Source organism: Drosophila virilis, chromosome X (genome assembly GCF_030788295.1).
Source record: "Drosophila virilis strain 15010-1051.87 chromosome X, Dvir_AGI_RSII-ME, whole genome shotgun sequence".
Classification (NCBI taxonomy): Eukaryota; Metazoa; Arthropoda; class Insecta; order Diptera; family Drosophilidae; genus Drosophila; species Drosophila virilis.
In genome coordinates, this window is record NC_091543.1 from 17,055,871 (window position 1) to 17,076,745 (window position 20,875).

The 20,875-nt window shown below is 47.6% G+C and overlaps 1 protein-coding gene across 1 annotated transcript in view; it reads right to left on the reverse strand.

Moving 5' to 3' along the window:
* The window catches only part of N (neurogenic locus Notch protein), a 48,768-nt gene that overhangs the window by 2,205 nt on the left and 25,688 nt on the right, over window positions 1-20,875 (reverse strand). The window contains exons 3-6 of the mRNA XM_002058899.4: window positions 16,016-16,284; window positions 15,721-15,925; window positions 11,606-11,736; window positions 152-6,507 (exon numbers count right to left, since the gene is read on the reverse strand). Coding sequence (XP_002058935.2) covers window positions 152-6,507; window positions 11,606-11,736; window positions 15,721-15,925; window positions 16,016-16,284 — 6,961 coding nt within the window. The remainder of the gene's footprint in view (window positions 1-151; window positions 6,508-11,605; window positions 11,737-15,720; window positions 15,926-16,015; window positions 16,285-20,875) is intronic.

The following is a 20,875-nucleotide window of genomic DNA, read 5'->3' on the forward strand; positions in this document are numbered from 1 at the left end:
TCAATTTGCTTGGCAGACATTAAAAAGTGAAATACTCTGAAACTGTATTCCAATGTTGCTGGCTCTGTCTCGTATAGTTCTCGAGCTATGCTTCGAGTGATGGGCTGATTGGGTTGGTTCACCTTGAATAAAAACATTGCCGGAGACTCACCTTGATGCAGTCCTCATAGCTCGGCGGCTGTTTGGTGCCGTTGTTGTTGTTGGGCGGCGCTGCCATTGCATTCGAGTACATGGAGCTGGTGTCGTAGGGGCTGGGCAGATTCACCAGTTGCCCGTTGACGTTGCCGTTGCCGTTGCCACCGCCGCCGGTTGTTGCTATTGTTGGCGGCGGCGGTGAGTCCAGATCCGTGCAGTTGTTGTTGGTCACCTGTGCTATTGCCGACGACGTTAGTAGCTGGGCGGCATTCAGGCCGTTCATGGCCTTTTTTGAGGCTGCGCTGCTGCCATTGTTGTTGTTGTTGTTGCTGTTGTTGTTGTTGTGATTGTTGTGATTGTTGTTGTTGCCCTTTTTTGAGCTAGCCTTGCGTCGCAAGCTGCCCATATTGCCAACAGGACCACCAGCAGAGGCATCCAGTGCATTATCGGGACTGTTGCCCTCAATGAGTTTAGCCTTCTTGGCGGCCTTCTGCTTGGCCGCCTGGCTGCTCTGTTTGCCAGCCCCGCCGCCGGCCGGAATGACCGTCGGCTGTGTGATCAGCTGCGGCTGTTGGCCAGGCGGCGGTGAGCCAATCATTGCCTGCGGCGTCATGCTAATCATTTGCGGTGAACGCGGCACATGCTCATCCAGCAGCCGGACAATATCGTGATGCAGACGTTCGCTGGCGACATCCCTTGGCAGGCGATCCATGTGATCGGTAATCTCGCGATTGGCAAAGTTATCGAGCAGCGCCTTGCAGGCCTCATAGCTGCCCTCGCGTGCGGCCAGAAACAGCGGCGTCTCATCCTTGTCATCCTGAGCATCGCGATTCGCATGATGCATCAGCAGTATATTTACCGCTTCCGTATTGTTGACGGCGGCGGCCCAATGTAGCGCCGTTTTGCCCGAATTGTCGGCCGCATTGATGTCCGCATCGGCTGTGATCAGATCCTCGACCATGCCCTCGATGGCAAGGCGTGCGGCCAATATAAGGGGCGTGGTGCCATCATGCATGCGTGCATTCAAATTGGTAGCACGATTGCGCAACAAGATCTGAAAGACGCCCATCGCATCGGCGGCAACAGCCGCATGCAATGGCGTTCGGCCCGTATTGTCCTGGCAATTGGCATCGGCGCCAGCATCGAGCAGCCGCTTGGCCGCATCCGCGCGAGCATAGCGTGCCGCCAAATGCAAGGAGGTCTCGCCTGTCTTATCCATAGTGGCATTCAGTTCGGCACCCTGCGCCAACAGATCGGATATCACCTGGGCGGTGCTGTCCTCGTTATTCTCAATATCCTCGCCGCTGTCCAGACCGCCGCCGCGCACAGCGGCAATCATGAGCGGCGTCAGGCCGCACGGACCCCGTGCATCCACATCATGCTTGCCGCCATCCTGATGCGCCGGCGGCGTCATAATGGCGCGCACATCGGCCACATCCAGATGCGCCTGCGACCAGACACGCTGATCGGCCTCCTCGTACTCGCTGATCATCGTATGGTCGCTGGCATAGCCGACGCTTGTGAGACCGGCGACACTGCCGCCGCCAACGCCGCCGCCCAGGCCGGCGAGTCCGCCGCTGTTGAGCTGATCCGCACGCTGGCGCTTCGGTTGCGGCATATCGGACTCATCGTCCGACCAGTGACTGCCGCCGCCGACGCCAATGCCGGTGCTGCCAACGCCGCCGGCAAGCTGATGCGCCTGGGCCTGGGCCAGGCCGACTTGTTTGTTCAGGTTGCGCATCTCCTGGCCATGGGGATCGCGACGGCGACGCGACATAACAGCCGCGGCGGGCGCACGAAAGCCCTCCGGGAACCAGGTGACGCCATGCGCACGCTTGCGCTGTGTGCCCAGCATAATGCCAAAGAAGACCAGCGCAATCACGACCAGGACAATGCCCATTATCACGAACTTGACATTGGCCGGCGACTCGGCGCCCTCGCCCTCGCCGGGACTCTGCACGCCGCGCACACTGTAGATGGGATAGCGATTGGTGAACGTGTGCTTTGCGGCGGATGCGGCCAGAAATTCGGCCGCCTCGGTGGCACGATTAAAGCATTCGGTGCACTTGCGATTATCGATCTCCAGATAGATTTGTATGCCCGTCTGGCCGTTGCGCTGTGTATACAATATCTTGTGTTTGCGTCCGAATTCGGTGTCCTGTATGTCGGGCATGCGCGAGGCGCCCTTCCAGCTGAAGATCATGTCGTTGCCGAGGGCATCCTTCTTGACGCGCACCGTGGTGCGCAGCACATGGCTCATTTCGCGCAAGAATTGCGCCTGTTCCGCACGAAATTGTCGCATGTCCATCAGCATCACCACAGACATGGCGCCCTCGGCCAGTTGAGAGGACTGCTCCGACTTCTCGCAATCAAGCCCATCCCAGCTGCACTCGGCATTGTTGCAGCCATAGTCGCAATAGCCATCGCCGTAATGCTTCTGGCAATAGGCATCATAGATGGACGCACAACGCTTCAGCTTCTGTTCGCAGTCTCGGCCATCGTACAGGCAGGCGGCATTGTTGCAGTCCTGATTGCACTGCCCGTCCATGAAGACGCGCCAGCATTCGCGCGCCGTGCAATTGGCCCACGGATTGATGCCCAGCGAACAGTCGTTGCCATCAAAGTTGCACGCATACGTATTACATTCGGAGTCGCAGACGCCGTTGCTCTGCTTCTCGGGACAGCCGCGTTTCTCGCAGAGCGCTCGCTGCTGATCCAGATCGGCGGCATAGATGCCGCCGCCGGCAGCTGCATTCGGTCCGTTGCCCACATTAATGGAGCCGCCGGATGAGGAGCCGCCGACGCCAGAGCTGCCGCTGCCGCCGCCGCTGCCAGAGCTGATGCCCGACCAGCCGGCATAGCTGGCATCGTAGATTTCGCAGCGTTTGCCCGTCCATTTACTGGGGCAAAGGCAGTCGTAATCGCCCAACAGATTGTCACAAGCGGCGCCCTGCAGGCACGGATTCGGCTGGCACTCGTCCAGGGTATCGATCTCACAGTGCTGACCGGCTGTGCCGCGACTGCATTCGCAGCGATAGCCGCCGGCATCCTCGATGATGCAGTTGCCCGCCCGGCACGGATTCGAATCGCAGTCCTGACCACTAAACTCACAGTTCTTGCCATAGTAGCCGTCGGCGCAGACGCAATGGTGTCCGCTCTGTTTGGTGCTGCAGACGCCGCCATTCTGGCACGGCGACTTGGCACAAAAGTTGACCTTGTGCTCGCAATGGCGTCCCATGTGACCGGGCCGGCAATTGCAGTGATAGTTGTTGACCAGCTGGACACAGTCGAGTGTGCCAGCATTGGAGCAGGGATTGCTGAGGCACTCGTTGATGTCGCCCTCGCAGCGTGCGCCCACAAAGCCGGGCGGACAGGCGCACTCGAAGCCGCCAACGCGATCGATGCAGCTGCCATTGTTGTGACAGGCGCCCGGTTTGCAATCATCATGATTGAGTTCGCAGAGCATGCCCTTGGTGCCCGGCGGGCAGCTGCAGCTGTAGCCATGCACTAGATCGTGACAGGTGCCGCCATTCTGGCATGGATTCGGTGCACAATCATCGATATTTAGCTCACAATTCTGGCCCTGGAAGCCCTGCCGGCAGCTGCACTGATAGGCGCCCACCAGATCGCGACAGGTGCCGCCATTCTGGCAGGGCTGCGAGGCGCACTCATCGATATCCTGCTGGCAATAGCTGCCCGCATAGCCCTGGCTGCAGTAGCAGACATGACTGTTGCCGTGATTCTTGCAGGTGCCATTATTGCACAGCTGCTTCACGCTTAACCCCTTCCGCTGGGCCGCATCCTGGCAGCTGATCATCTGGACATCGCACAGTTTGCCCGTCCAGCCGGCGGCGCACTTGCAATTGAATTGATGCTTCAGCTGGCTGCAACTGGCGCCGTTCTCGCACGGCGACTGGGCACACCAGTCCACATAGTCGGAGCACTGTTTGCCCGTAAAGCCGCTCGGACAATGGCAGGTGTATTCGTCGCGCTGCTCGTGACACGTGCCGCCATTTAGGCAGGGCGCCGAGTCACATTTGTTCAGCTTATATTGACAATTGGCGCCGCTGTAGTCCGGCAGGCAGCTGCAATTGTAGCCATTGATGCCGTCCACACAGCTGCCGCCGTTCAGGCAGGAGCTCTCCGTGCAGTCCTCGTCGTTTGTTTGGCAATCGATGCCGCTAAAGCCCAGCGGACAGGTGCACGTATAGCTGTTCACATACTGGCGACAGGTGGCGCCATTCTGGCAGGGCATGCTCAGGCACTCGTTGATGTCCGTCTCGCAGTGTTTGCCATCGAAGCCGTCCACACAGAGGCACGAATAGTCGCCAATGCCGTCCAGGCAGGTGCCGCCATTCTGGCAGGGAAACGAGGCGCAATCGTCCGTATTGATGGCACAGTCCCGGCCCTCATAGCCCTTGGTGCACAGGCAGCGATACGAGCCGGGCACATTCAAGCAGCTGGCGCCGTTGCGGCACGGCGAGCTGAAGGCGCACTCGTCAATATCCTCGTCACAGTAGCGTCCCGTATAGCCCAGCTTGCAGGTGCACGAAAAGTCCAGGAAGTTGGGACTGGGCGTGCATTTGGCCTCGTTGCGACATCGATTGCTGGCACACGGATCCAGTTGGCTCTCGCAATTGAGGCCCGTGTAGGGCACCTTGCAGACGCACTTGTAGCCATTGACCTTGTCGATGCAGGTGCCACCATTGGCGCAGGGATTGCTCAGGCAGTCGTCGATGTTCGTCTCGCACTTGTGACCCGTATAGCCCGGCATGCACTGGCAGCTGAAGGCGTTCAGTTTGTCAAAGCAGCTGCCGCCATGCTGGCAGGGATTGCTGGCGCACTCGTCGATGTCCAGTTCGCAACGCTTGCCCGTATAGCCGGGCGGACAGTGGCAAATGAACTCGTTGATGCCATCCTCGCAGCGGCCATCGTTGACGCACGGACTCGAGGCGCACTCGTCAACATCGCTCAGGCAGCGGGCATCGTAGAAGCCGCGCGGACACTCGCACTTGTAGCCATTGACCAGATCCATGCAGACGCCATTGTTGGCGCACGGATTGCTGGCGCACTCGTCCACATTCAGTTCGCAGTGCTGGCCCGTGAAGCCGGGCACACAGCTGCAGCTGTACGAGTTGATGCCATCGATGCAGCTGGCGCCATTGTTGCACGGATTGCTGTGGCATTCGTTCACGTTGATCTCGCAGTTCTTGCCGCTGGTGCCGGGCAGACAGTGGCACAGATAGCTGCCCACACGGTCCACACAATGGCCGCCGAATTGGCAGGGATTCGACTCGCACTCGTTGATCTGTTTCTGGCATAGATAGCCGGTAAAGCCGGGATCGCACAGACACTTGAAGCTGTTGTCGCCATCGATGCACTTGCCCCGATGGCACGGACTCGAGTCGCAGTCATTGATGTTGATCTCGCAGCTGGTCCCCGTATAGCCCGGCGGACACTCGCAGCTGTAGCCGGCAATGCAGTCGTGGCAGATCCCATTGTTCCGGCACGGCTGCGATTGGCAGTCGTCGATGTTGATCTGACAGCGTGTGCCCGTAAAGCCGAGCGCACAGCTACACTTGAAGCCATTGATCTTGTCGTGGCAGATGCCATCGTTCAGGCAGGGACTCGACTGGCACTCATCGATATCAATTTCGCATTGGGTGCCCGTAAAGCCGGGCATGCAGACGCAACGAAAGGTGCCCGGATCGTCCAGGCAGCTGCCCTCGTTCTGGCACGGATGTGATTCGCATTCATTGATGTTTGTCTCGCAGCGCGGTCCCGTGAATCCCTGCGAGCAGTTGCACATAAACGAGCCCGGCGTATTCACACATATGCCGTTATGTTCGCACGGCGAGCCCTGATCGCACTCATCAATATCCTCGGAGCAGTCGACGCCCTTGTAGCCGGTGGCGCAGGAGCACGCGTACGAGCCATTTATGGGGCTCGTATCGCATATGGCATCCGCATGGCAGGGATTTGAGGTGCACGCATCGTCCAGATGGCACAGCAGGCCCGTCTTGCCCGCCGTGCAGCGGCAATAGAAGCTGCCCACGCCATCGATGCAGGTGGCGCCATCAAAGCAGGCCGCCTGGACGCAGTCATCAATGTTCTCGCTGCAATCGCTGCCGGCCCAGCCGTTCACACAGATGCAGCTGTAGGTGCCATGGGTGTTCGTGCAGGTCGCACCGTTCTGGCAGACGGACGGACGCAGCGCACACTCGTCCACATCCACGTCACAGTAGCGTCCCGTAAAATTAGGCGGACAGTTGCAGCGATAGTCATTGATACCGTCCACACAGGTGCCGCCGTTCTGGCACAGATTGCCCGGGCAATCGTCGATGTTCTGATCGCAGTTCTTGCCCTCGAAACCTGAAAATGAACAAGGAAATGTTTTGAGGAATTTCGATTAGATTTGCATTTATTTGCGTGCACATAAATCTATTGTAAGCCCATATACTCTATATAATAGTTTAGTTTAGTTATTCGAACCGAAGTATTCCAATTTTACGAACGTCCACTAAATTGTGGTTATGTTGGATCATTTTGCAAGAAAGGAACGCGCAATAAATTCATTGAATTCATGATGAGGTTTAAAATGATTTAGCCATTTAATCTGGATCGAACTACATACTTCAATCAGTATTGAGATCAATTTTTGAATATATCAATAATTTACTGAAACATTTTTGAAATTGCGTTATTAGGAATTTATGTGATCTTCGAACGAATATTAGGTACGATTTATTGGGGTAAGAATATATTTATGTATGCACATAATTGGGTTTGGAGAATATAGAGAACAACGAAGGTAATCATAAATTGAAAATAAATATTTTTGTATTCAATCGTTATAACTAAAATATCGACAGTTTGATTGGTTCGCTAAACGGTCACACTGCAAGTGAACATGTGTACATGCGCATGCATACATACGCATGCAAGTGTGCACATGTGTATGTACATATGCATGCATGTATGTATGTGCTCAATGAAGTGCATAAACAGATTTATGGACAACAACACAGCATCATAAAATGCTTCAATAAACGAAAACGTTTACAACAACAACCACTGGCCAGGGCTCGAACAAAAAGTGGTTGCCAGGCAATGCGAAGAAGGCGCACAAAGCGCAGACAACGCTTAAAATATGTCCATACATACATGTGTTCATAACGTATGTATGCATATGTAGGTATGTATGTATGTATGTATTTGTTCGGCGGCGTATGCAGCTGTGTTGCACATGTTTTGGCAGCCAGATGGAGTCTCAGCGACAAGCACTCAAAACGAGCTGGAATGAGGGAGGGTGTCAAATGAGTCGATGAGAGCACACACAGGTAAGTCGAGAACAACAGCCGGCGCTCTGTCGCTCTCTTAAGCAATCTATCTCGCTCTGCATGTAGCGCTCTCGCAGTACGGCTGCGCGCGCTCTCTGGTAGGTTGCGCCTGCGGCAATATATACATACATACAAACACCATAAACATACATACAGACATATTAAAAGACAGCGACAACAGCAGCAAAGCGAAAGAAAAAAACTGCGCGCCGCTGCGCATGCGAAGCGAATGAGCAAACAAAATGTAAAGAAATAAAACAGACGCTCGCATGCGCATACATATGGATCTGTATGTATGTATGTATGCACGGGTGTGTGTGTGTGTGTGTGTGTGTGTGAATGTATGTGTACAACACGTCTTTGGTTGTTCTTTCCCACGGTCTCATATCTGGCCAGGCAGCTATCTGAATGCGCGCCAAGCAAACGAGCGCAACGAGCGTCGTCCACGAGCGCGCTCGCTCGTTCGCTTCCCCATCCATCCACATACACGAACAGAACCACAGCAACAAACCCAACAACAATGCATAAATGCTGCTTATGCTGCGCGCTAGCTTCGGCTCTCGTTTGGGCAGTCGGTACTCGGCACGCCTCGTCGCTCGGCTCGATCGAGTTTTCTACTACTTTTATGCTGTGTGCGTGTGTTTGTGTGTGTATGTGTGTGTATGTGTGTGTATGTGTGTGTATATGTGTTTAGCTACGCTTCGGACTTCGACTTTGTACATTGCGCTTTACTTTGTGCTTCATTCGAGGAATTAAATCGCACTTTATGTTGGCACCCCCCATACCCGCCACTTCAACCATACATGCTCGCGCTCTCTGTCTACTGTGTGTGTGTGTGTGAGTGTGTATGTGCATGCAATGGAAGCTTTGCGCGCTCTTTGCGGCTCTTGGCTCTGCTCGCCCACAGCTTTTTTTTAATGGCTTTTCTTGCTTGGTCGGTTTCGCTTCGTTTTGGTCTTAAAAGAAGGGCCTAATACACACACACACACACACACACACATACACATTTATATGTATGTATGTACGCTTGGAGCTTGTTGTCCCAGCCCAGTTATTGTCATTGCTTGTTGTTGTTGTTGTTGCCGCTGGGCTGATCGATTTTGTTGTTGCTGTGCACAGTTTTTTTTTTTAAATCTTTTTTTGTGGGCATTTTTCTTTTATTATTATTATGATATTATATTTGTGAGTGTGTGTGTGTGTGTGTGTGGGGGACTGCAACTTGTTGCCTGGGCCTGCGATGGAGACTGGAGACTGGAGACTGGAGAGTGGCATTTTCAATGCATACTTTTAAAAATAAACCAAGGCAGGGCAGCAGCAGCAACAACAGTAGCAACAACAACGTGCATCTGCTGATCTGTTGCACACATGTTTCATGTTCGCGCTTCATGCCACACAACCATCAGCGTTACCCAGTCACTTAGTGGCACTTTGAACTCTAGACAGCAGCTGCTCCAGTGACTCTCAAACCGCGAGCAAATTTAATGAAACGTTGCAAACGAAGATACGCTGCACGCTAAAATTATGCAGCCCACCCTCTTATGTGTGCGTATGTGTGTGTGTGTGTGTGTGTGTGTGTGTGCCCATTTAAGTCAATTGGTTGCAACAATTTGCATGAGTTGTTGGTCCGTTGGGTCAATCGACGACCTGTGACAAAACTTAAAGCCTAGCAACAATGTTGCCAAGCAATTAATGTAAACATAAAAGGTCCGTTCCAAATTCCGTACAGTATTTAAATATTTAAAAACGCCAACCACAAAATTTCAGCTGTTTTAGCCGTTTAGAAAGTTTGCCATTTACAAGGCTGGGAACAGGAACAGCTACAAAATAAGCAACACTTTCCTTGTGATGCATTTTTATCATAATCGTTAAAAGCGACAGTGTTGATAAGCGCTAAACAGATAGGTTTTGGAAAGCTAGGAACTTTGGAATTGGCACATGCGCGTTGTGTTTCCATGTCCATTTACAGCTAACGGATTTTGAATCATTTGCAATCATAATTTAATAACCGATAAATGCCACGACTGTTATCGACCAAATGTGTGTGTGTGTGTGTGTGTGTGTGTGTGTGTGTGTGTGTGTGTGTGCGAGATTCTTCTGAGTCATGACTCGCCACGAGCCACGAGCGGTGGCCCAGGCCGAGAAGCGCGGCTGCCCACGCGGGGCCAAACTCGTTTGCTAGCTTTGACTTTAGAGTCAAGCGCGCACCAAATCGCCCGCTCCGCTCTCTCCATCCTCACCACCCTGTCCACCCGTGCAATGTGACCAGTCCATTAACCAGTTGGCTGGCATTATTCATCATTCATCATTCATCAGTTGCAGCAGCTTTTACCCCAAAGAAAACGCATCGCATTTGGGCAGCACAGAGTGGATCATGAGCACCCCAGCTTGATCTTCTGGTCCACTCTCTCATTGTGTTTCGCTTTGCATTGTGCATGACCTCCTTAGGGCGTAACTGTGCTTAAGCATCCCAACAAGGCAGTGTCCAGCAAGCAACGTCCGTGGTCCATTGCCGTTGACTGAGCCGTGGCTGATTTATTTGTAATTTGCTTGCCCGGCAGAGCAAATTAAGGCAGCCGCTCGATTTTGATGCCTTTGACTGACTCGTCGTCGACTCGCTGCTTCTCAGTCCAGTCCTGCTGCTGCTGGCTGGCTGTGGACTGTGGACTGTGGGCTGTGGGGTGTGGGATGTGGGGAGGGATCTGCCCAGCACAGGCTGGGAAACAAGTTGAGCGACTGTGCGCTGCTTTTGTTATGTCGGTTTGTGCCGCCCGTTTTGCATAATGAGTGCAACTCCGCCCCCTCCTTCCAGCAACAATTCCCACTGGCATCTCCCGCGCTACCAACGTGATGTCCACAGGGCGCTTCGTGTCGTGTTGTTGTAATTTTTTGTTTGTGTGACTGGTTTGTTATACATAGTTGTCGTTGTCGTTGTTGTTGCTGTTGTAATTTCTGTTGCTCAACACTGGCACAAAAGGCGTTATAACATTTTCCATTGCATTATTGCATTTTCCATGTTTTTTTTTTTTTTTTTTTTTTTTGTTAGTTTTCTTCTTCTTCTACATCTCGAAATTCCTGGTCCGTTTCATTATTGGTTTGGTCCACTTCAATTGCCGCCTTTGGTCACACTTTCACACGGCCAGCTCATTAGAATTTTTGATTGGGCGCAATTAAAATAAAGGCCACTCCCACCAACTCTGCCCGGCCGCTGCACTTTTGCTGGCATTCGCCCTCCATTCGCACTACACACTACAATGCAATTCATTTTAATTGAAGTGAATTAAATGAACATTGCACACACACACACAAATGCCTTCATAAATATGTAAAATGTAAATGTAAATGTTCGCAATTTACATGTCTAAATTGAATGCGCGACAATTGACTCCAGCTGCGCGTGAGGGGGCGCAAAAGGGGCTTTGACATTCATTTAAAGCATTGACACTTGCTATCAAAACGACGTCGATAACATCAAATGATATCGATTATTGTGCTACATTTGCAGAGATGGAAATGAAACATGCCTAGTTAAATGTCTAACCTAAAAAGGGTACGACTGAAAATGAAACAGGTCTGCAGAAATGGAACATGTCTAGTTTAAATATGAAACATGTTTTGCTTATCTTACAGAAATGCGAATGGAACAAGCCAAGTTAAGTGTCTGCTCTAATCTCTCAAGAGTACGACTGAAAGTGAAACATGCTTGGCATATCTTAAAGAAATGGGAATGGAACATGTCTAGTTAAATTTCAGCTCTAATCTCTCAAGGGTACGACTGAAAATGAAACAGGCTTTGCTTATGAATTGCTATAAACTCAACTGAAGTATTCTATGCACAGGTATTTCGATAACTTTTCAAGAACTACCTTCGATTATGATTTAACTAAAATATTTCTGCGAAACGGTTTACTAACTTCATATTAGAGAGAATTTAGTGAGTATTATTTCTGAAAAATTATGCTTTGGACTATGAAAATGTAAATATTTCTATTTGCTAATATATGATTTACTTTGCACAGCATAGCTGTAAGCCTATCGATAACACTTTCGATCAATTGCCTTAAAAACGGTTTATCCTCTCGACAAAAAATGGAACTTAAGAAATAGAATAATTATTTGTGCATTTCACTTACCACGTGGACATTTGCAATCGTAGGTGAGTCCGTTGGCGCGGCATGTGCCGCCGTTTTGACAGGGCGACGGCGAGCAGGGCTTGTACTTGGTATCGCAATCCTTGCCAGTGTAGCCAGCCGGGCACATGCATCTGGAAAGGGTGAATTGGCATAGAAGTAGAACTGTTAGAATGATGTACGAATGGCAATTAGCAGGCGGTTGCATGGCCTCCGAGTGTTAGTTAATTGCAACGTGCACCGTGCAACGTGCAGCGTGCAACGTGAAACGTGCAACTTCCGTTTGAGCGAAATGTGTCTTGTGATGGACATGGCATGCGCCTTGTCCAGCTGCTGGTCTACGATTGCTCTCCCGCCAGCTCTAGTCGAAAGCATGATCGCAAACGTTGCTCTCTTTACTCATTTACGCTCTCGCTCTCACACTCTCCCTCTCTCTCTCTCTCTGTCTCTCTCTCTCTCTCTCTCTCTCTCTCTCTCTCTCTCTCTCTCTCTCTCAATCTCTAGCTCTCTCGCTCTTGCGCTCTCTTAGTTCGCCTGCCTGCCACATTTGCTCAGAGTTGGTGGCATTAACCGGTTCCTTGGGGCTGGGTACACAGGGCCGCAACAATAAAAGCCAATATGTACAACAATGTTGCCAGCTAGTTTTATACATACATACAATTTATATATGTAACATATAGATCGTATGTACACAATATTTGTACCTTTGTTATTTATATTATTATTATAATTGCTCTTTCTATATGCGGCTAGTTTGCCAGTGTGTGCGCATTGATTTTGGGCATAGTACCTCAAAAAATAAAGTCTTGCTTGGCACCCGTTGAAAAACTGCAACGATTCTTAAGAACTGAGAACTGTGGTCTGTTTAAACTGGTTTTTATTGCCACCGTAAAAGGGAGCCGCCGACCCCCGCCCACTGTCTTAGCCCCATTGCGTCTGAAGATGGCCGCTAATTATGGCCATTAAGCGCATTTAATTAAATTAAACAATTAAAAGCCAACAAATGCTTAAATAGGCAACAGGCCTCGAGTGCCGCAATGCTCTTTGGGGACCTGTGCGGCTGGCCAATGAACCGACCCAAACCCCCCGCCCCCCCCAACCCAACCCAACCCTCTGCCAATTGCACCCCCTTTGTGGCACCGTCTGCCGTACGGTCGTGTTTGGCCTGCTGCTGACCAAATTACACATCGCAAATTGCTTCACCTTCGCTTTGGGCAAAACTAACGAACGAAATTCAAAATTGATTTTTGATTGACATGTGAAACTCAGCGGGCCAATGGCCCAAGGCGTTGATCATGCCGAGGCTGAGGATCGGTGGGATTCGTTGGATTCGGCAGTCTACTAAATGCGGCAGACACAAGAACTGCGCACAGTGCGGGGACCCACCACAACGCCATGACTGATCTGCGGTGGATCATTAAGTCCGGCAGTGAGTGCACTCATCGCGTGAGTGATACTTGCTTTGAATCGCTTCGAGAGCATATTCTTGACCATTGCATGAACTAGTTGCGTCGGCATTTGACGCACTTTATGGCATTTTAGCAAATGTATTCATGAATACACTCACTTTTAATTCGCATAAATATACTCAAACAACACACACTCTTGATTTTATTTTCTAACCACTTAATATTCATACATTCATGAGTACACTCACTTGTTATTCATGAGTATTCGTACATATACATACATATGTGCATACATGCTCATCGGAAAATCAATGTATACATACACAACTTATTCACTTGCTATTCATGAATACTTTTGTTTTATGCGTACATATGTATATATATGAATAAAGAGATGTATACATTCACTTTTGAATAACATATTCATAAATAGATTCAATTGTTATTCATGAATACACTCAATTGGTTTATACGTACATATGAATATACATTTATTAGTATACAAATCCAAAAATGCACTCTTTATTCACATATTCATAAATAAACACACTTGTTATTCATGAATACACTCATTTGGTTGTACAACATATGAATATAGGCACATAAATGCAAAAGTGCACTATCTATTCACATATTCATAAGCACACTCAATTGTTATTCATGAATACACTCACATACACTCTCAGTTTCAGTCCTCTTTTGCCTTTTTACACAAATGCTGCTCAACATGAATGTGATAACGAATCAAATGTATTCAAAGATTTTGCTTGTTTGCAGTTATAAATCTAATCAAATGACAGCTTTAGAATATTCATTTGGCTTATGGCCAAATTTTTATATATGTATGTATATGTAATTGCTTGTCTATTCAGATATTGGCATATTCATATTCATGCGCTTTGGCATGACTAAGCTTACGGGTGTATCATGTATCGCTGTCCACTAAATTAACGATTTTATTTAACTGAACAAAAAAATCAATTTCCATAACGCTTTATTTAAGCATAAACAAAATAAAATCGGCAAGTCAATGTGAATATTATGCGAATCGATCGAACGAATGCCGCAAAACAGTGGCTGCCATTTAAACTGATCTAAGTGTTCCATTGATAACTATGAATAAAGGAATTAATATTTCAGCTAATAGTTGCCAAAAGACTTTAAATTGCCCACTTAACGAGCGGATATGTGCGGCGCATTTCGAATGATTGCAATTTATGGGGTGACCCTCTCCGCCCTAACTGGTCACCCTCTCTATGTAGATGTCGGGTCATATAATGCCTGCCTGGCCACAACTTACAAATTGTCATTTAGTGGCAATACACAAGATCGAACCTTCTCCATATGTTTATGCTAATTACAAACCAAAAGTCGGATCATCGGGTCATTATACAAATGTCAAAAAAAAAAGGAAGGAAAAAACAAGCAAACACATGTTCACATCGCACTTTTCAGCTCGAATGAGTTTCTAATTCGATTTCTATACACTGTTTATGAAGGTCAAAAGAGAGGTATATTAGTTGGAAAAAAAGCGGTTCACGGTGCAAGCCCGTTCGAGTGAATATATTTGCTAGACACATTGTAATGCAGGGTTTGAACCAGTTTCATTCAACATGAACGCAACTTTGTTGCTCGAGTTGCTCAACTTAGTAAGGAATTTAAGTTCTCTCTAATCGCAAGCTTATAAAGATTTTGAGTTTCGTACAGTGTATCTAGCAGTCGTTAGTGGCCGCCTGCACGCAGATCAATTCGAGGCTCAAGCAAAGACGCCTCCCCCAAGCGTTCGTTTAGCTTTGGCTTAGGGTATCTGGTAATTTGTGTGCGCTACAAATTAAAAATGCAAATGTTGCCAATGAAATAATTTAATTTACATGTCGAACGCGGCGCGAACCAGTTGAGTTGAGCTACTAAACAAAGCGCCGGAAATTTCAGTTAGTTGCGACGTTTCTTCCATTTGAATGCAACTGGTTGTGTGTGTGTGTGTGTGTGTGCGAGTGTGTGTGTGGCTGATTTAATTCAATAGTTTTTGTATATTTTAATTAGAGTGGAAACTTGGTCCAATTGCCAATTTGTTTTTGCGTTTTGGCCAAAACCAATAAACTATTTTAATCGCATCTCTATGCTAATGCGAACTCGGGCCGAAAATGTTTCGTGTCCGGCAAACAATAAAGACCCGAATTCGATTTTATAAATTATTAGTTTTAAATTGTCATTAATTTGGCGCACAGCCGCAAACGGTTTTTCGATAAATTAGATAAATATGCAAATGCGACGATTTGTTTTCTTTGATATACTCTAAGCCCGCTTCTCCACTCCAGCCCTCCTTCCCTTCCGCCCCATCTTCCACTCCCCTGCCAATATACAATCGGAACGTGTCTGATCTTTTGTCGAACAAGCAACCAAATTTGCACTTGTCATGCGCTGAGTTATGAACCAAATACATCAATGACACTGGCTGAAAGTGATGCTTAAACAGATGATGCCCAAACTGGTTGCAAGCACAAAAGAAATCGGATGAGCCCAGCTTCAAACCTGAACCACATGATCCTAGACTTAACCATGTTAATTGATTGTCTCCATGGCAGCTATATATTAAAGCAGTTAAAAGATGATGAGAGCATAATAGGATCCACAATGGACCAGAGATCGAGCGAGATATAGTCTCAAATACATTTAAACTGTGTTTTGTGTGTTTTGTGGTCCACTTACTGATAGGAGCCATGCGTGTTGACGCAGGTGCCGCCGTATTGACAAGGATTCGATTGGCACTCCTCCACATCCTCGGAACAGGTGTGACCCGTAAAGCCAGGCGGACAGTTACAGCTGAATCGGCTGCTGCCGGCCAAAGCAGAACAGGTGCCGCCATTGCGACAGGGTGAGCTGGCGCACAGATTCTGTGTCTGGCAGTGATCGCCTGGCGGGTGAAACAAACATATTGGGCAGGAGATTAAAAATCGGTTTGATAGCCAAGTGGCTGTGGGGCGAGTTGGCCCGAAAAACTTACCCGTATAGCCATTGGCACAGATGCAGCTGTACTCCTGAAGCGTCTTCAGCTGGCAGGTGCCGCCGTTGAAGCAGCGCGCCTGATCGCAAGCATTCGCCACCGCAATCTCGCAGAGCGACTCCTCAAAGCCAAGCGGGCACAGGCACGAGATGCCAGGCCGGCCATTCCGAAAGGCCACCTGACAGGTGCCGCCATTCTGGCAGCGTCCATGGCCGGTCAGGCAGGGGTTCCGATGTTCACAGTTGTCGCCAACATAGCGTGTATCGCAGCTGAAATAGATGCAAAGCAGATATATAGATAAAGTATCTATGTGTTTTGGTTTGTGTGTGTGTGATTGCAAATTCCGATGCACTCAAATGTTCATCTAATGTATGCGTTTATAACACTAGTATATAGTTTATGAACTCGCTCCAGAGCGGACACTGGTCAGCGGTAATCAGATTTAGCGGCAGCAGATTTGTGTCCATCGATAAGCGGCAAAGTGTTAAACCAGCTGACAAACTGACAAAGTTGCCTCATTTCCGCTTGCGGTGTAAAGCCAACAGGCAATGCAGCTACCAACTGGCTCTCACAGCCAGCGACAGCAGCCTCGATAGCGTTACACTTGCAGAAAAAACCATGTACAAGACATAAGCAAGAACATCTCTAACTATAAAGTCTTTGTAAGGGACATAAACATGAATTTCTACAGCTTTCAACCATGCGTTTAATTCAAATTTATGTGTGAGACATGAAATTTGCATATTTGCATTAGCAAAAGCAATTTATCTATCGACAGTTGGATGATATATCGAAATTAAATTTTCAATTTTTAAATGGGCTTGAGATATAGAAATATAATGTTATATTTAGTTATTAAATCTGACTAAGATATGCAAGTTAAATTTTGCCAAAAGAAAAAATAAAACTTCTTTGGATATAAGTTGGAACCAACCTTATTCCGTCTATGTTCCACAGTTTCAGATGGAATGGTTAAAAAAAAAGAAGAGAATGTTAAAAAACCCTTGCACTATTCACATTATCAAAGCTAAGTAGAATAAGAAAAAGTAGTTGAGCTTTGCATTTGCACATGTTTTCTTTGAGAATAGTGTTTCGAATCCTTGCTGACAACTTGAGAGTCGGTCAAACATCAATGCGCACGTTTAAGTATGCACAATATGGCCTGTGTGTGCACACCAACAACATCAACAACCAAAGAAAGACAACAACAAATTAGCAAAGTAATTGCAGGCAGTAAATGCAATGCCGAAGCGCACTTCGATTGCCAATGACGATGACGATCACGATGACGATGACGATGACGATGACAATGACTTGGCTGCCGCTGTTGCTGATGATGATTACGCCCCGAGTTGGAGCTAAAGTCGAACGACAACTTGCACATTGTTGTTTTCCCTTGAGAAAACAATTTTTATGTACGGTAATTTGTGCGCGATCTTGATTGCATATTAAATTTTCATCGAAGCCAAAGTCAAAGCCAGCAATGAGAAAATTACACGCATTGCCGCAGCATCAACAACTCCAACAACAACAACAACAACAAAGGTGAAAAAGAAGATGAAGAAGAAGCAGCGGCAGCAGCAGCTAGCAAGAGCTAAAAGCAATACGAGGCAATGAATAATCATTAAGGCGACTTCTGCGTTAGCCAACATCGAAAGAGAAGACTGGTTCGGGACTGGCTTTTCTTTGGCGCTGGCGCACTTACCGTTACAAGTGTGTGAAAATGCTTTAGATTTAGCATTAATTTGTAACACACATAACCTCACAAAATGCCCAGCCTAACCTCACTTTGAGTGTGCGATCGAGCGCAAGCGTGTGTGTGTGTGTGTGTCGATTGTTGATCGTAATCGAAGCTGTTCGAGAAAATTAAATGGCGGTAGGCAAAACAGTTAGCAACATGTTGTTGTTGGCTTGAGAAATCGATGTTTGGCTGCCGCTGCTGCTGCTGCTGCTGCTACTGCTGCTGCTGCTGCTGTTACAGTTGGTGGATTAAAAGCGAACCGCAACAAGACTGAAACAAACCAAACGGCCGGCCAGTGGCGATGCGGCTGATAAGGCCGCCAGCGGACTACCATTCAAATGAGAGAGGTGTCAGGCGTTTTTCACCGACAACATCGACAAAATTAATGTAATATAAATTATACACGAGCCAGTTGAGTTGAGCCAAGTTAAGTTGGGGCTGGTGTTGAGAGTTTTGCCCGCTTTGCCCAGTTGCTAACTTGTTTCATGTTGTGCCTTGGCTCTGCCGTTTTTCAAATGAAACGCGAGAGAATACGAACAAAAAAAAAAAAACAGACAACAAAAAGAAAAAATTAAAGAAAAAATACAAAACGAAGAAAAATAAATGAAAACGTGACTCGCATTGGCAAATAAACCAAAGTATCCAGCGGCAGCGTGGACAGGGTGTGTTTAAGCCTGTCTAGAGATGGGCGCGTGATAGCAGCGTGAGTCACGTCTGATAGCATGGGCTCCTCTGAGCCATTTCACAGGCGTGGTGAGTTTATATCGCCTGTGGTGAGTTTTGTTAGGAGCTAAAAATTAGGCAACTACAATCATTTCGAGCGTATTTATATAGTGGTGACTTTGCACTGACGTGGTGAGTTTCGACCCGACGTGGTGAGTTTTGAAAAAAAGTCAGAAATCGATCAGATAACTTATGGCAATAACCTAGTTGTATGCATGTGTGGTGATTTTGTCTAGATTTGTAATAACCCAACGTCACGTTCACATCAAATCATCAAACATCACGAACTTTATGATATCTCACTGCACACGCCTGCAAACAAATAATACGAAAACAAAAACAAAACAAAAAAAAAAAAAAATGGTTAGCCTTGTGTGAGAAAAATCTATTTGGCATGCTCAGTCTCAATCGTTGTCGCTGTCGCTGGCGATTTCAATTTGCGGTCGCCGGAGAGAAATGTTCATAATCATAACTTTATAAAGTTTCAGCTAGAGATAGAGCTTCTCACGAGCGTAACCGCAGCAGTAGCAACTGGAGGCTATCGAATGTGCAGCAGTTATAGTTAGTATCCATAACCAGAGGATGATTTAATGTCTTTGCCCGATGATCAGTCATCTTTGCTCTGGTCTCTGGTCGCTGGCCTGGTCTATGGCTTCTGCGTCTCGCGGCTGCAGATCTACAAATGCAGCGGCCCAAGTATGTGAGCAGGTAAGTACAACGCCTAGTTAGCTGCTGGTTAGCTGCTTAGTTGTTGCTGCTGTTGTTGTTGTAATGCGCCCTGGGTATCTAATTTCTGCAGAGCAATGCAATTCACACGCTAGCCGGGCAGCTGGCAATGTATTCTGTTGAGCTAACACATATCAAGATCCGACGGACGACAATGTATGTAGAGAAGAGAGAGCCTGGGGGAAACACAAAAACAGGCGCTAACGTAGACGCTGGGGGCAGAAAGAATGAGAGAGAGAGAGAGCTGAGCGGAACGGAGCAGTGCCGAAAAATGCTTATCGCCCAGTTAACATCGCTGTCAATGTCTTGAGCCAAGTTGCAATTAAAGGCTCGGCCTGGCCTGGCCTGGCCTGGTCTGGCTTGGCTTGGCCAGGCTGGTTGACAAAAGCGCCCAATTAAAGCATAATTTTCTTTTTATTTGGCAAAAGGCAAAAAGCAATCATGTTGATGCTGATGCTGCTGCTGCCGCTGCTGCCATGCAGCATGATATTGATCTCTGTGGCAAGCTTGAGCTCTTGCCTCGCGGCTACGCTTCTGCTGATGAGCCTGCAGCAGTTGTAGTTGCATTTGTTGCTGTTGTTGTTGTTTATGTGTGACAAGTGCGTGCTTTGTGTATTCGATCAGTCGAACTCTTGGTCTGTTGCACTCACAGCCAAACAAGGCAACGTCATTCATTTCGCTCAGTGTCAGGCAAAGATCATTCCCTATGCTAATTAGTTGTTTAACCGAAGGCATAATATTTTGCTAAATTAGATGAAATTCTGCGGGTTATCTCTGCGAGACACATAGCAGCTACCATTAGGTTATCAAATCAGTTGCACACGCTAAAGCCGAGTTTCGCGATAACCATGCATTAACCTTTTCGGGGAATTACATTAGTCAAAGTCTTTTCTTTTTATTTTTCTATATTTTTTATTTTATATTTTTGCCTGCATAACAATCACGTCAGCACACAGCAAATATAAGTACAGTGAAAAAAGTCCGCCCAATAGAGGGCAAAAGGGTGTGGCATATTGCTTTGAGAGAAAAGAGAGGTGTCCGCCTGCTGGGAAAGTTTTAAATGCATTTCTTGAGTTTGAGCTCAAGCTGAAATTTACGTTGAGCATATTTTAACTTATTTATAAATATTATATGGCCACAAGTCGAACCCAACTTTATAGGGAACTATTTTTATTTGTCAATAGTTTTTAAATTAAAAGTGTGTTTGTTGTATATTTTATTAGCAGTCGGGGCATACGAAGACCCAATTAGTTTTAATCCGATATCCATATTACATTAGCTGTAAACGTCTCACAAGGGTTGCAACGTTTGAAAAGCACCTCTTATTTGCCTACTTGCAGGTTGAATCTTTTTTTTGTCTTTCATCTTTTCAATATTGATCAATTGTAATCTCTGCCTCAGTCGGGGATGAGCACTTGACCTCTAGGATTCTTACAAAAATTAATATGCACTGTTGACAATCTAATCAAGTTTTGTAGGTACATCTGAGCATAGACTCAGCGCCCGCAAAAGCTTTGTATGCTGGCCAGAAAAACAAAGAAGAATATAATTAAGAGCTGGGCAGACAAAGGAAAAACATAAACCAAAGACACGATAAACAGAGAGACAAACGACTGTAAAACGTTGAGCAAAAGTTCTTAGAGGCATTTTGTTGTTGTCTTTCTTCAGTT